Genomic DNA, 16094 nt, shown 5'->3' with positions numbered 1-16094 from the left:
TTAGATTGCTTGGTAACCCAAACAGATTGAAACCCTGGAATAAGAAATATATCAATTTGTTCTCTTAAGGCTAAATATAGAATGCAGGTTATACAGTTGTATGCTGGCATCCAATTTTCGGCAATCACATGAAACATCATTATTTATAAATCTGAGTACATTTACGTCATTGTTATCACGATTTCATAAACAATTGCGTTAAAAATAAAAACTTATTTGCTCTATTTAGGACGTGTCACTTGAGTTATTTCAGATTTGATAAATGCTACAAAGAAGTAAACCGAGGAATTTGTCTCAAACCTAGACTGTAAAAGAGACATCAAGTTCATTATAAAAAAGTCTCCGTTGGCTCCAAAGTTATTTTTAACTAGTAGCAATAAAAAAGTTGAACATTGTATAGTTGCTGGAATATAAACAGTATGGATAAAAAAATTACATTACATTTGAAAAAATATGCTGACGATTAAGTGCTAGTAGTAGCTACAAATTTTGAAAATATGTTCTAAGAAAAGAAACTTAATAATATATATTTTTAGGATAAAACAGGCGAATTAATACCTGAAAACCTCTCAGTCAAATCCCCATAGATGTCATTAATATTTGTATTCATTTATATCAAATAGAAAGATATGTGCGTTATATAAATGCTTAAATTCCTAGCTGAAAAAAATGTAAAGTTATATAAGGTAAGATAATGTGTTGGTTATCTGCTCAATAGGTCTAGTTTCTACGAAACAGATCTAGTCATAACAGAATAGAAAAAGCAAAACTATCAATTGAATAAGTGAAACAAATGTTACTGATACGTTCATAAAGTAAGTAAATCAAGCAAACAACAAACGTAAAAAATATTTTGCCATTACAGAGATTCATGTTATTTAAGTCAGGAAGAAGCTATGATCAATCACTTTCTTTTGCATGAAAAGTGAAATATGAAAGAAATGAAAAATGTAAAATGGTTTCTGTAAATGGTTGAATGTTTCGTGAATGCACATATAAACCAGTACAGTTATATTATGCTCGGTTTTTACAAATACATACAACAAACATAAATAAACACGATGAGTAACAATTTGTGAGGCTTTGGTAACTAGCTCCTTGAGATGACGATTTGATGAATCTGTACTTTCCTAGAAAGGACAGTAGAGGTTTTTTTTCCCCAACAAAATCAATAGATTCACACTTGTATGTGTCATCTATTTTCATCACTTCTAACTTTCGAAGACTTATTTACGATGTATTCCCTCAATAAAAAGTTCACAACATCGGATACAGAGGTATATTCAGGGCATTCTTTCTTCTTTAAAAACATAAAATATAAAGATAGGCGTCTATACTCCTTTTTGAGCAATCACACCTTTAGAGAAGGTATTATACATGTAACAAAAACATTCTGAACGTGTCATTTACCAAAACGATATTCATTCAGGATATCATATAACTTGGGTAGATCTTGTCCTGTGAAGTCATCATCAGATTCAAACATGAGATCCTCGACAGGATCAACTGATGTCTTTTTCACTTTGTCATTAGATCGTGAAACAGTCTTCGTCTTTCTAGAAATATGACTAGCCTTAGTTTCCTTGTGTGAACTACCTTTATCAAGTTTTTCTGTTTTTCCTGTTAGTTTTGTATGAGATCTCATCGAGTATTTCTTTTTAAACCTTTCAAACGGATTAAGGGTGGTTGGATTGCCTTTTCCCTTGTTTGAATACTGTTTATTAGTCTTTTTAGCATGTGGTCTACTTTTCTCTAATTTCTGTGGCTTTTGTGCAGAATTAGAATAAGTCTGTAAAGTTGTTTTCGGTTTCAAAGCTCCCTCTGTACCCAAAATAAGTTGCTCCTCATCTTTGATTAGTTTTCCTAAGGTCATTTTTTCTGGCTTTTGCATGAAACGTGAAAACAGTGCATGGTGTAGTAATTGAATTGGAATTCTTGGTATGTTATTCTCTTGAAAATCAACTTTGCCTTTATATTTGTTGATTTCCCTTGCCTTTGAGGTATTTGAAGTAGGAATTTCCAACATTGTATGAAGTGGATTGGTTTCTTTTAACTCTAATTGACGTATACTTGGCAAACTAAGGATAGTTTCAACATTCCGATGAGTCGGTGTAGTCATTACATTATCATGCTTTGTTGTGGTTACCATATCGTCTATAGTAGGTTGTTTAGTCGTTGTATTCATTTGTGTTTCACTTGTAATATCCTCTGATGTTGGCATTGTTGTATAAACTTCAGATGAACTTACTATCGGGACTGTTGTTGTATTTATCATTACAGTATCGTTTGTTGTGGATTCTCCCGTTGATGTTGGTTGTGATAAAATCGTCGTGTCGTTGTCATCGTCGTCTATTTCTTCAGAATCATTTAATGACTTGGGTCTTATTACATCCGTCTCATTCAAAATTTCAAACACAACATTATCAGGATCTGATATATCAGCAATTAGGGTTCTGTTTGTCTTATAATCATCGTCTACATTATTCGGGTTGAAGTAAAACCTTGGAATGCTTGAAGGCCAGCATTCACCATCGTATACTTTTATTACTCCCCTGAAAAAAAGAAAACAATGTAATACACTATTCAGAAGTCCTCACCATTGATTGGAGTTTTTTTCTATATATATTTCTGACGTTGCATGACTTTAGAAATCAAACATGCATGTATGGCTTCATGTACGTACGTATTACTTACGAGTGACAATGTAATGTGCAGTTATTAATGTATGTTCTTGTAAACATATCAGCATCTGTACCACAAACTGGTTTCCAGTCAGTTGGACAATCACACCCACGGTCTACAAAGAATATCAATAGACTCACATTGATTCCTCATAAATCATGGAAAATCCCTATTGTTTGATAAAAAAAACTCTTTTATGACTATATAAAAATCATTATCAGTACAGAAAGATTACTATTTATAAGTTATACATGTGCACGGTGTGAACTCATCCAAAAGTTTTTTGTTACCTTTGCAGGCATAAAACTGGGGACATGTGGTGTTGTTTTTGTCGGGGCAATCTTTGTTGGGTACACTAATGCACTGTTCTGTTGAGTTACATGGATTGTTCTGAATAGAGAAAATCAAGCATGCCTTAGAATTCTTTTAAAATCAAATGTTATCTATAAAGAAGAATGTCCGGACTCAAAATGAAATATGGTTTATTAACAATGCAAATTCAAGGAAAACTAAGCTGTTTCAATATAGAAGTGAACTTACTGCGCAAGGGTCCGGTGCACAATCGCATCTAGGACAAGAGCCTTGTAAGAAACCAAATGGACAATGGACAGAATTAGAACAGGGTTCATCACATTCCTTTGGAGCTGAAACGTACACAAACAAGAATTATTAACTATAAAGTACACAAAACCCCCCAAAAATAATTTATTTTGAAGATGACAGTAAAATGGTTAAATTTGCTATACCTTCACAGATATTTAATTGTGGACATTTGGTAATGTTTTGGTCGGTACATTCTTCGGAGGGTACACGAATACATTTTTCGTTTAAGGAGCATGGGTTGTCCTGAAATCAGAATGAAACTTTTTACTAAAGGACAGCCTAATTAAACCTTTCTTTAACAGAATCTTTTGTTTTCTTAATTACCAACATTTTTATAAACAGATGTTAGATGTGATGTTTGAAATCGTTGCTTTTTTGTGACCCCAAATTACATGTTCTCAAAATATTGTGCCTTAGTAAGTCAAGAACTGAGCTTTGTTTTTTCATATTTAATACGAATGGTAAAAAAAAAATAACGTATATATGTAAATCTAAATATTGCAGCAAATACTTTATTAGAACAGAGGACTTACTGCACAAGGGTCCGGGGCACATTCACATCTTGGACAGACACCCTGTAGAAAACCAAAGGGGCAATGGAGAGGTGAAGGACACAGTTCGTCACACTCCACTGAAGCTATAATATAAAGAATATTATAAAGAATCTGGACCTAATTAAATATTGGTTTAATGGTATTTGCGTAGAATATTATATCTTTTCTATTTTCCGTAATTGATTGGCGAAAAGTTTTTTTTAAAGATGATCTGTTTTATATAAGATAAAAATGGAGTATAAATCAGATCAAATAAAAAAAATAACCGCTTGCTGTTATTCTTCTCCAGAAAACCTTATTTTTTTTATTTTTAATAAGTCATTTTCAAAATGCACAAAGATAATAAACGATGATATACACAATATATATAACTTGGATTCAAAATAAAAAAAAATCATAAAAAAAAGTATTTAATCCAAGAAAATTTTGAAAGTAAAAATTATCAGATTTTCGTGAGCAACGCATTTAATTCTTTATTAATTGTCCATTAATGAAAATGCACTTTTAATGAAAATTGCATTATTATTTTAATATCGTGATCAAATATTCGAAAAAGTTCATGGTTCCAACTGCTTTTCAATGTTTCAAATTAAACCTTTGTTCCACACTTGCCTAACAAAATTAATAAAAAGCATTATTTAATATGCATTTTCCAGTTTATTGCTAAATTGTTTTTTTTTAATATATTTCTAAATTAAGAGATTATTCATTTATTGTTACTCAATAACATTTTCTGTAAAATTCAAGGATATATACCTACTACACAAAGCCTTGACCAAACACGTGAACTACTAGCACTAGGAAGAGATTTGTCACAGGCAAAAAGCACGGCGTTTCTATCTCAGATAAATTTTATAACAAGATGGAGATAAGCAAAACATCACCATTATCATTTCAGAGGCCCGTCTTTGCTCTGCTCCAAAATGTGTATTGTTTAATAGACTTTTAAGCTTGAATACTGTTGCTATCTCCTTATATTTCATATAAGCAAATTCTTGACACAGTTAATTAAAAGTTCAACTAAAAGAAGAAAGAAAGTATCTCATTAAAATGTTAATTTTAAGGCAACAATGAAAGGGATGACAAGTTCCTCTCTGTTAGAAATAATTGTTGCTGTTTTTTAAAAGCATTCTTTTTCCACTTAAAAGGTAAGAGGTACCACCAGGGGTATACAGAATATTAAAAAGAACACCTCGTGGGCAATAAAAAAAGGTTTTTAAAAAATTCCACAAACAATATTAATATGTGATTGGCATAGAACACGAACCCCTAGAAATTCGAGGTGTGGAATAAGATGTCTAGGAGGTGTAAGATTCCTCCGTAACTACTATTTGTTTTTTTAAAGTACAAAATGGTCACTGGACCCATAAATGTATTGAATTAATTATATTTTGTTGAAGTGACGAAAGGTTATCCATAAATTATACCTCACTGAAAGTTAAAAAAAACATACACACACTGAATTTGCATTTCGGTGCATTTTTTTTTACCTTAATCGTTGGAAAGAGTAATTAAAAAGTATGCTATGAATTTTATGGTACTGCATTACACAAATATAAACCTTTAATTAAGCATCCAAAAGTTATGCATAAATAATTTAATTTAGTGAAAAAATTTTCACTTTTTGATATATTTGTGACTTAACTTGATACATTAAACCAAACTGATGGATTTAAAGGTTTACAATACCTCTTTACATTACTAGTCAACTTAACACAAATTTCAGACATTCTGGCAGTCTCTTTATTATCTCGATCATATATTGGAAGACATTATTTCATTTAATGAATTTCCCACGTATTCTATTTCCGTCTTTTAACATCTACTTTTCACATGGTACTTCTAACTAACTAAAAACTGAAACACACTTAAAGTAAAACACTATCTAATTTAGTAAAATAATATTATTTAAATTTATTTGATTCGGCATCTCATCGTATATACAATAGAAAAAATGCACTTAAAATTAATACTAAACATAAAAATGGAGGGAAATAATAACAACTTATTTCTTTTTGCGATAATGTAGCTTTTTCGAATCAGCTAAAAACCGCAAAGAACGCTTTAAGCAATTAAACTGGAAAAGTAACATGATTGACCTGAAATGATAATACAAAAACAGTTACAGGTTTGGGAGTTTACAGTTTATTGACGTTTTGATGATTGATATCGTGTTATAGATGAAAATAGGACGTGTGAAAAGGCCATAAAGTATAAAAAGTCTTGTCATGTATTTCATTGATTTAAATGAACATTGATATAATCATTATAAGAAAATGCAATCTAATTAGAAATAAGTTAAGTTATACTCATAAAAGTAGTAACGCGGTTTATGAAATTAAAATGAAATATTTAGATTTAATTTCACTTTTCCCCTGTATGCTTTTTTAAAAAAAAAATTCTAATCAGGACGTTTTTTGAATTGCTATTTATTTAAAGCTTCTAAAATGATTTCTGTCTTGAGCAGTAATTGACTAGATGTGCAATTTAAATGCAAAGCAATTTGCAGCATGTGTTTCAATACTCCTTATTTAGAAAAACATCTCGGAGAAACATTGAAGAAAAAGATCTTACCATTGTTCAAATTAGTAACATCATCAATTTCGGCTGCTTTAAAATCAACACTGGTATCAACTTTTCCTGAGATGTTTATAAAGTTTCCACGAAAACTCTGAATCACTTCGGGAATTAAAGGCTGTTTCTCAAAGTCTTCTAATAGAGCACGAAATCCTATAGGATCCTTAAACCGTTCTATTAGAGCCGTACTACCATGATCAGTGCTGGATTGTATTTGATTTTTGAGAAAAATCCGTGCTTGTTTATTTGTGTCAACAAAAGGTTCTCTTTCTAAATTTTCTTCTTTAGGAATTTGTCGAGGATTTCCAGAATGGTGATGACTATGCACAATATCAGGTTTCCTAAGATGATCCTTTTCTCTTCGAATGTTCGATGATCGTAGATCAGGATGAAAATCACTTTCTCCCTTGTGATGACTTGGGAATTTGGTATGCTCTGAGTGAGTGCTTGGCGGATGGGAACTTTGATGAGAGTTAACATTGTGATGTGGACTGCGATGTTCTGGGTGAGTTTTCGAGGTTTCGGATTTATGTCGAGAACGATCCCCTCCTGCTCTCATTCTGTTTAAAATGTTAATGATTTCTGTTACAGGGACTGGAGTAACAGGCGGAGGCTGAGGATTGGAAAATAGATGAAATGGAAGAGGTTGTTCAAAGAAATTGTTCTGGATGGATTGTGGAATCGAAAGACTGCCTCTTCCTCTGTCTAAAATATTTTCAATGTCACTAAAAGGTATACCAAGAGGAAACGATGGAGCCATGGGCACCGGATTGACATGTCGTACTCCTGGAACACTCTGGCCGGGGGGAGACGCTGGTCCATGAAGGGAGGAAAACAGTGTGAATAAATTCAGAAAGTGGTTCATCGTCAACACTACAACAAATATGTTAAGGATAACTGCTAATGATTGCTTCAACAAGCTGAAGATTATAAAGGTTGATTGATTAGACTATGTAAGTATTGAATATTTATGAACAAACTCCTTGAGTAAAATTTATGAAGATAAAAAAGAATGATGGTAAATATCAAATCATATGATAGACATACCGGTGTATAATTTTAAAGTCTGTCTTAATATTTGTTCAATTCATTTAAGATTTCATCATTGATGTTTCAAATTTTGAATATTTTTTATTATGTTTTTTTTAATTATAAAAATCCAAACCAAATCTTTCGTACATTTGCTCGTACATTGACATATTTTTTTCTTTACAAAATAAGCAAATATGTTTAAATTTTGACTGAAGAAATATTTAAAGAAAAAAGGGGAAACCAAAAGTAGTTTCAGCATCTTTTAGTTATTATGTCCTGCTCTTACGAGCAAAGAGAATGTACTATTGTTCAAATTGTGAATCATTTGATGGAAGGTTTACGCTGACATTTGTAATGTGTATGATTAATCAGCCTCTTTAATCTGCCTAATATGAAATTTAATTAAAACCTTTCCCCTGCAGCGCTTAAAAACACCATTCAAAATTAAATCAATGTTTTCAAAACATTACGTTTCGATTTCTTAACCCACTTAATAAAATATTGTTATCTAGAAAGAAATCACAAATATATGTGTATTTCAAAAAATTAATGATAAAAATCTGATAGAATATTGACAGCTTACACAAATAATTAACATTTTACACAATTCGTGCATGTATGTGTACAGTTCAACTGTAATAGAGTTTCTAAAGATGGTATCTGTTATTTTTTTCTTAAGTAAAAAATACCTGCTGTCTTGGATTAGGTGGCTAGGATACCACTATTCTGCTTTGGTATCATATTACACAATCCTATGGCGCCTTGACGAAGTCGACTGTTTAATTTCCAACACTGTCACACTTACGTAAAGCGTTATATTCCTCTTGTATAATGAGTTAAAAACTTATTTGCTGAAAAAAGTCATAACACTTCATTGTTAATCCATAATACAGCATATATCGTCTATTTCTTCTATATGGATTACAGTCATTTGTCTTAGTGCTGCATTAACAGTCTGAGTAAGAAAAATTGCTTCATTAAAAGCATTTCCTGGCCAGTCTCAAAAAACAGTGTCATGCCCTCTGCTTTCTAACTAAGTTATGTTTACCGCGACACGCTAATTTATGTTTTTTACATAATAAATGAATGCATGCGTTTCTCATAAAGACACTTCGTACCTAACTCTTAATTGCTTCGTAACAAAGTATTCTTATAATATGAAATAGACGTCACATAACCAAAGTATTTTATACGATCTATAATATCTGCGTCATTAATAACGCTTTGCATCGATTACACTGTGATCAAATTAAAAGAATATTATACTTTAAAAAACATGGTAATTTTAATACTGTAAAAATAACATGAATGCTAGTATTTAAAAAAAGATGAAGGGAAGTTTAAAAAATAAGACGGCACAAGACGCATGGCTACGCTCAGTTGGTTTATATCTCTCAGTTGATTTGATACGCAGGAATGTGCTTTACGTAGGAAAAAATCTATAAGTTATTGACAAACACGTTGATGAAACGAGAATATCAGTAGTCTCGTTTAAGCTCATCATCTCAAAAGTTGTATGGTCGATACAATGACCTTGACGGCAAATACAATTTATCAATAAGTGAAATGTTTACTAACGCTTTCATTCAATTGTTTACCATTATTTACACATTGAATCGTTCCCTTATTTCCCGATCATGACAAGGAGCACACGACGGGTGTGACCGGTTGGCAGGGGATGCTCACTTCCACCTCGATCTGATTTTTAGAGGTCCATCTCTCCTCTGCTCCGCAATTTTGATAAATGGCCTTTGAGCTTGAATGCTGCTCCTTTTCTCTATAGATTTCATTATTCATTCATTTTTTGAACACTTACAGGATAGCAGAAATGGAAACAATAAAGCAGAAACCAACAAAAGACAAAGATTATATCGAATTTTAAAGTGGCATATATTTTGGGACATATTTGTTGTAGAGATGCATAATTCGAATCTCTGAAATACTTCGGGTCTTAAGATATCGTAGGCTTTTTGTTTACATTTCTTCGTTTTTTCACCAATAAAGTTTCTAGTAATAGAATTTTTACTTAAGAAACAATTTATCAGTACATTTATTTCCCTTTCAGTGATCATTTGGAGACGTTTCCAAGAACTGCAAATGGCTGGAATATTAGGTATTTTTCCGACATTCAAGGCATGAAAGATGAAAGTTATATTAGCAGTGAGAATTTTTTTCGTCTCAGTAACACAATACAAAGTGCCGATAACTTTGCGAAGGAGCAGTTGCTTCCTAATTTAATCCACTGAGGTTACTTGCGGTACGGAGCTTGAATCCATGAACGGCAAAAACATGAAACAGGCGATGTGCCTATACTTGAAATAAAGAAAGAAATACTTATATCAGATCAGATGATATTATAATACCAATTATTTTTGGAGGACATTATAGATGAGCTTTGAAATCCATAACTGATAGCTCTAGAAAAAATGTACAATTGATCGATTTTATACAAAGATTTCAGAAATCCTGTTTAAAGTCATCATTTTCATTGACAAAATTCTACAGTCAACAAAATACAACCTTAGCAAATGCAATTTATTGATAAGTTGATTGTTGACTTACTTTTTTGATATAAAAATCGTTAGGCCAATATTCTAACATAAAAAGGTGATAACGACCAGTGACACATCTTCAAAGATATTTATAACAATATAATCTGTAAATAGGAATGAAACATGGACTCTTAACATTTTGAAGGTGGGATCAGGTGCCCATGAGGAGTAAGTATTTAACCTGTTGCCCGGTCATGCCCATCTTAAGACCTATGTATTCTCCAGGCAGACCGAATGTTTACATATTTTTCCGTTTTTCTGAGAAACAGACTGCAACTGTTACCGGTTGACAGGGAATGCTTACTCCTCCATGACACCTGCTTCCACCTCAAGCCACAAGACCAGAAACTGAGAACAGACGTAACTCAAAATTTCGATTTTGATCAGCTATACAATCATAAAACATATGTCATTAAAAAGTTGCAGGTTTTTATAATGTTCCAAATTAAACATATGGTAAAAATTTTGTTTCATTATCAAAATTATTTCAAAAATTATATTGATTTGAAATTTCGACTTAAGTCTGTTCTCAGTAAATGGTCTTGGGGCCTGGTTTTTGTTTTCGAGGTATGTGTTTGCTTTTCTCAAAACGTGTATAGTTCCATTGAAATGTTGATCTTGATAAATGTTATCTTCAAATATTATGATAAATGAAATGCTCTCTAATAGATCTTCATAAAGACGGTAAAATTGAAAAAAAGGATTTATCAAAGAAGAAATTCAGTTTTAAATCAACAATTAATCAAGATGTTTCTTTCTTCCAACACACTTAATCAAGTATAACATAACCCTTAAAACCCAACCTGATTAGGGGGTAAAGGGTTTTTATAACTTAAATCACAGACACTAACCCATTCATACATATAGGTTTTCACTCAAAAGACAGAAGAAAAGAGATGGAGAGAAAGAAAAACAAGAGAAATTCATAATTGACCAAATTTCCAAAGGAAAGCAAAAAGCTCTTACGTAGGTTGGTTAACCTCTTCTTTTCCTTATATAACTAATGTGTTTTCTTATACATGTATGAAATATAAATAACCGAGAAAACGTAGGGTTATTTATATGTTGTAAAGAATATGAATTTCGCTGTCATATATTTCAATTCAATTCGTCTTCAACGGAAGGGGGGGGGGGGTTAGGGAGAGTATTAGTAATTAAAAATTTATGAAGGCAGTAAAAAATATTTTTAGCAAAACCCATATTATCAAAATTAATGCAGACGAAAAACACTTTGAACTATTAAAGGAACCATATTCATTAACAAAAAAATCTTAAATATACTCTAAAGGGATTGAAATTTAATTTAGTCGGTTAAATATGCCATAAAATAGTCATACTTACATACAATAAACATCAAAGAATTAAAAACAATTAAGTCATTGTTAAATCATTGTTTTGAGAAGTAAGTTTTTGGTTATTATGGTGTTTTCTTTGAAATCAAATCAAGACAATGCTATTTATTTAATTACTTGAACAAGAAATTATGATAATTCTATGGTTGAAATATTAACAATACTTAAGTTGTTTAAAAGTCTTAACGGCTTGATCTTGCGACATAATACGCTCCTGCGACATAATTGCGAGTGAGTAATATAACTGTTACAAAACATTGTGACATTAACTGCTTAAAAGCTACAATACCTGCTATAATGTGCATCTCAACACGTAAATAATTAGGCGATATTTTTCAAGTTGACATGCAAAAACAGTTTAAGTAATGTTTTTGAAACAAAATGTCTCCGTTTTGACCTAAATTTAAAAAATTGCTCTGTCTTTTCCACGAATGGGATTTGTAATAAATCTGGAAGTAGTTGTGACCTTTATTAAAAGTTAAAAGACGTCATATATATTGCTTAAACAGCATTTTAGGGGAAATTATTTATCAAATTAAAACAAGTTAGTTTCAATTGTATTGTTTAATGGACTTTTGAGCTTTAATACTGTTCATTGTTATGCTTAAGTGAAATAAACCTAATTTGAGCGTTGTTCTCTCATTAAGTGACAATATACCAAAGTGGTTTTGATTCAATGTTTTTTTTTTCATTGTTTAATTGAGGTATCTACAAAATCCAAAGGCTGATGATATTGATAATGTTTGCAGAAGAAAAGAATTCGAACTATTATGATGGTTAAATTTTTAATTAATATCTCTAAATACGTCCTTTTGATACAGGAACGTTCATTCATGCCAATCCTTTCGATAATATTTTAAAAATAATAATGAAAAAAAAAGTTTGACTCACTGAAAGTTTAACAATATAAATGAAGCACCATATACTTCATAACATCATCTGTCCAAATGAAAACTTTTAAAATGAAAAAGGACGGCGACCGATGTCATCAAAAACTTCATATATTTAAACATTGCAAAAATACGGACCCTATCAATTTCGGGTCGGATCAGGTACCAAATAGAATTAAGCTTTCCTTGTCGACTCGTTACAAATGAGCACTATGTATTGGTAGGTTAACATATTTTGATCTTTGAATTTCTGAAAGCGAACATTGATCGATGTAAAATCTCTTTTAACAGTACACATTAAGGTGCATGGAAAAAACACGAACCGCCATAAATTCCAGAGATAAGATCAGGTGGGTAGAGTATGCATCCTCTTTTGACCGATCAAGGTCGCCGTGAACCATGTGTCTTGAACAGATCAATGGAAATAATTCTTAAGCAAATTTAATATAAAACATTTGGTCGAACAATTCGAATACTAGTATATGATCCTTTGTCAGATTGTAGTGCGAGCAGTAAAAATAACGTGCAAGAATTTGCCAAATGCTGATTTTAAGAGAAGTTGAAGTTTGAAAAGTAAAAGTAGATCTAATCATGTTTATCATAGAGCTTTTTTGTTAGATTACCATTGACGTATTTTCTTGTAAAATTATCAAATATGAAACATATGAAACTTTGCGGTGTCTTTCAGTTCAAGCTCAGCAGGATATATCGTATCGTCATAAGAAATGGATATAAGCATTGTTAATTGACAATACCTTGTAACTAAATGTCGAGTTGAAGACCAAAGCAAGTGTTTTCGTCTTTCCACATTTTACATTTTGAAAAAAAATCTGCTTCATATGATATGAAAACAAAAAAATGGGGTGTTAATAATGTGGCGCAATTGGTACTCCTGGGAATTCCAATAGATTGTCCAAAGACGTAGTCTCAAAAAAAAAAAATCGTAGACACTGGTATTTTCAATCAAAAACTCAATCATCGTTTTAATATCAACTTCAAAGTACTTACTTCTTCGACAATCAATTTTGCAAATAACTAATGACAAGGAAGGAATTATACAGTATATAAATTAGGAAATTGTACGATGGAATTGTTTATTCATCTCAGGAGCAGAGCAATCGCGGAGTCCTCTAAAACATCAGAATAGGATTAGATGCCATAAAAGATTAGGCATTCTCTTTGGCAGCCGAAATAACCATTGTTAATTGATCAAGCGGCGATAAATCGACTGTCGAATAATTAACTTCTAATGTATGAATATTTCAACTCTCTTTAAAATGTCGGTTTGTAAAAGAGCACAATGAAATATATGGAGATAACGAACAGTATCCAAGCTCAAATGTCCAAGACAAAATAGAAGCGTAGCAAACACGGACCTCCAAAACATCTGAGGTGGGATCAGATGCCATGGAGGAGTGAGTATCCCAAGCCGACCGGTCACACCTGCCGTGTGCTCCTTGTCATGATCAGGATAATGGAAATATCTGTCGTTAATTTAGTGTGTAAATAAATGACTAACAATAAGTATGAAAGAAGTCAGTCAGCATTTGACTCAATGATAAATATATGATAATGATTGCCTATCAGAATTCCCTCGTAGTTAAATCATATACATATAGCTGGAAGACCTGGTCTCTGGAGAACTCCAGCATATCTTGACGTCAATTTCTGTGTAGCTGTAAGTAGCATCAGAATAAGAAAGTGCAGAAAAACCTTTTATATTTATTTTTCAAGACGATAAGTGCATAGCTTTACAGAGTAAACAATTCATTACGTGTTCTGTGCTATCGTTATGAGATTTACACAATTATCACATTTGTCAGTATTAACCACAATCAGGAATGTTGAAATAACTGTCATTAACTGGAATTTTTGTTTGCCCTAAAGATTTTCAGTTCAAGTCCATTAAAATCAAATAAATCACTAATAAATCACTATAAAGGTGAGAACTTGTAAAAATTTTATTTATTAATTATGATAAAGTGTGAATTTTTTAATATGTTTATTCTTTAAGCTTGTTTTTCTGTGTTTACGCTTTAAAAAATTGAAACCATTCCTTCTACTGAAGAACCGGTTACAGTAAATGTATGCTTAAAAAATAAAGTAAGTCACTGAGCCAAGAGAGAGAGAGAGAGAGAGAGAACAATCCTTTGCACTTTCATACACTGGTAAAATTAGTTTGGTGAATTTCCCTTTGATGGATAACGTATGTAAAGCTTTCAAAATATTAATGTTTTGAACTAGGAAATCTTAACAAACTTCGTCAGAATTGTCAGAAGTTTTGTCATTCATTTCCTTTATAAGATATAGATAGAACAAAGACATTTTGTAATTATTAAGTTAAAGCCTTCAACGTAAAACTCAACTCAATTCTATAACATTTTGCCTTATTTCTAAAATCATTGAAACAGTGAATCTGTAATTGGATTCAAAGAAGTGGAAATGCAATTGACGAAGAGGAAAAAATTACTATACTAGTATCTGGAAATATCTTCAGCCATAAATTAAATATCCTATAGATGTTGAGGAAATTAAGAAATCCAAAAATGTAGCCAGCGAAGAAACAAGCTACTTAATTGTATGCCAAACACCTGACAGTGTAAATATAAATCGAAAATGATGTTCTAACTGATTGTCGTAAATCAGTATGTCGTAAATTTGACCCGCCTAAACACGTGAAAAGGAAGTTTCCAAAACAATCACGTATGTTTAGTCAAGAATAGAACTTTTAGAAGTACAAGAGATCTTCTATTATCCCCTGGAAGTTTGAATATTTCTTCTATTTTTAACATATTTTTATATTAATTTGATTTCACTTATTCAATGAAAACAGAAAATCAGCAGAAAATCCATCTTTTACTGTAAACAGCGGCGCTGATTTCGCCCTATCAAACAAGCTTTTTTTCTCTCATTTTAATTTGCCATAGTTGTGAAGTATTTTCCTGTCAATTGAATTCACATGATGGCAAAGAGGACAAAAGGAATTTAAAATCAATATGAACAATTTTTTCCCTACTTTTAGCTATTGTCTTTCTATTTCTTTCTTTATATACTCTGATATTTAAGTATCGTCCTTAATTCATAAATGAAGTTATTCAAAGTAATTGATTTCCTAAATTTGATTAATATTTTATATTGTAATCGCTCAAATCTTGCTCCACATTCATTATTAAAGGCCCATACTGTGAAATCACTAATTCTCAAGGTATGGAAAGACCCACGAAATCATGTCACCAAAGAAATGTTAAATTCATTAAAAATTACTACTCATCACTCCTTTACACATATATTTTTTCTCAAACCTCGAAAATTTACCCCCAAGGTAATACGTCTTTACAGTATTTTAAGAAAACGAGAACAGACTGAAATTCGAACCTCAGATTAGTGACGGCGAACATATGTACATCTCGTCTGGGGAAAGTTAAATAAGGGACTCTGAAAACACCGCTTTTTATTAGATTGAATATAAATCCATTTTTGTTGCAGTGGTGCTGAATAGAAATTTCTCGCAGTGGCATATTTAACGTATGTCTGGTTTTGATTCTTCCCTTCAATTTCTCTAGAAATTCACGTTCCGTTGATAAACTGCTCACAATCAATCAACTTCACACCTCTTCAATTTACCTTGATGTTGATTATAAAAGATCTGCCTAATAATTAAAACCAGCAACATTAATATTAAATAAGGTTGCCCGCCTTCAAGCGTGTTTATAAACCATTGCAACACTATGAATAACTTTAAAAAGAGTTTCTATGATGTTTAAATTTCAAGTTCTCAGCAACCATCTCAATTAATCTATATAATTTTTGTCATTTTAAAAAATCTCGCTATTGTGAATCTTTGAATAAAAG

General features: G+C 31.6%; 1 protein-coding gene across 1 annotated transcript; it reads right to left on the bottom strand.

Moving 5' to 3' along the window:
* Window positions 1-572: 572 nt before the first annotated feature.
* On the bottom strand, window positions 573-8449 carry LOC134241555 (uncharacterized). The gene is made up of 8 exons (XM_062723594.1): window positions 8138-8449; window positions 6414-7289; window positions 3819-3922; window positions 3429-3528; window positions 3223-3326; window positions 2973-3072; window positions 2695-2797; window positions 573-2552 (listed from the first exon to the last, which is right to left on the bottom strand). The coding sequence occupies exons 2-8, from the start codon at window positions 7279-7281 to the stop codon at window positions 1403-1405; spliced, it is 2529 nt and encodes an 842-aa protein (XP_062579578.1). The 5' UTR covers window positions 7282-7289; window positions 8138-8449; the 3' UTR covers window positions 573-1402.
* Between the last annotated feature and the right edge of the window lie 7645 nt (window positions 8450-16094).

The sequence above is a fragment of the Saccostrea cucullata genome, unplaced genomic scaffold (assembly GCF_032062105.1).
Source record: "Saccostrea cucullata isolate Sc308-1 unplaced genomic scaffold, CSIRO_AGI_Scuc_v1 ctg3094, whole genome shotgun sequence".
Classification (NCBI taxonomy): Eukaryota; Metazoa; Mollusca; class Bivalvia; order Ostreida; family Ostreidae; genus Saccostrea; species Saccostrea cuccullata.
This window is presented reverse-complemented; position numbering and strand designations above follow the sequence as displayed.

Coding starts and splice junctions, on each gene's coding strand:
- LOC134241555 (XM_062723594.1), bottom strand. CDS start 7,281: ATGAACCACTTTCTGAATTTATTCACACTGTTTTCCTCCCTTCATGGA. Junction 3,327..3,428: donor ACAATTAAATATCTGTGAAG/GTATAGCAAATT, acceptor TGTACGTTTCAG/CTCCAAAGGAATGTGATGAA. Junction 3,073..3,222: donor GTGCACCGGACCCTTGCGCA/GTAAGTTCACTT, acceptor TTCTCTATTCAG/AACAATCCATGTAACTCAAC.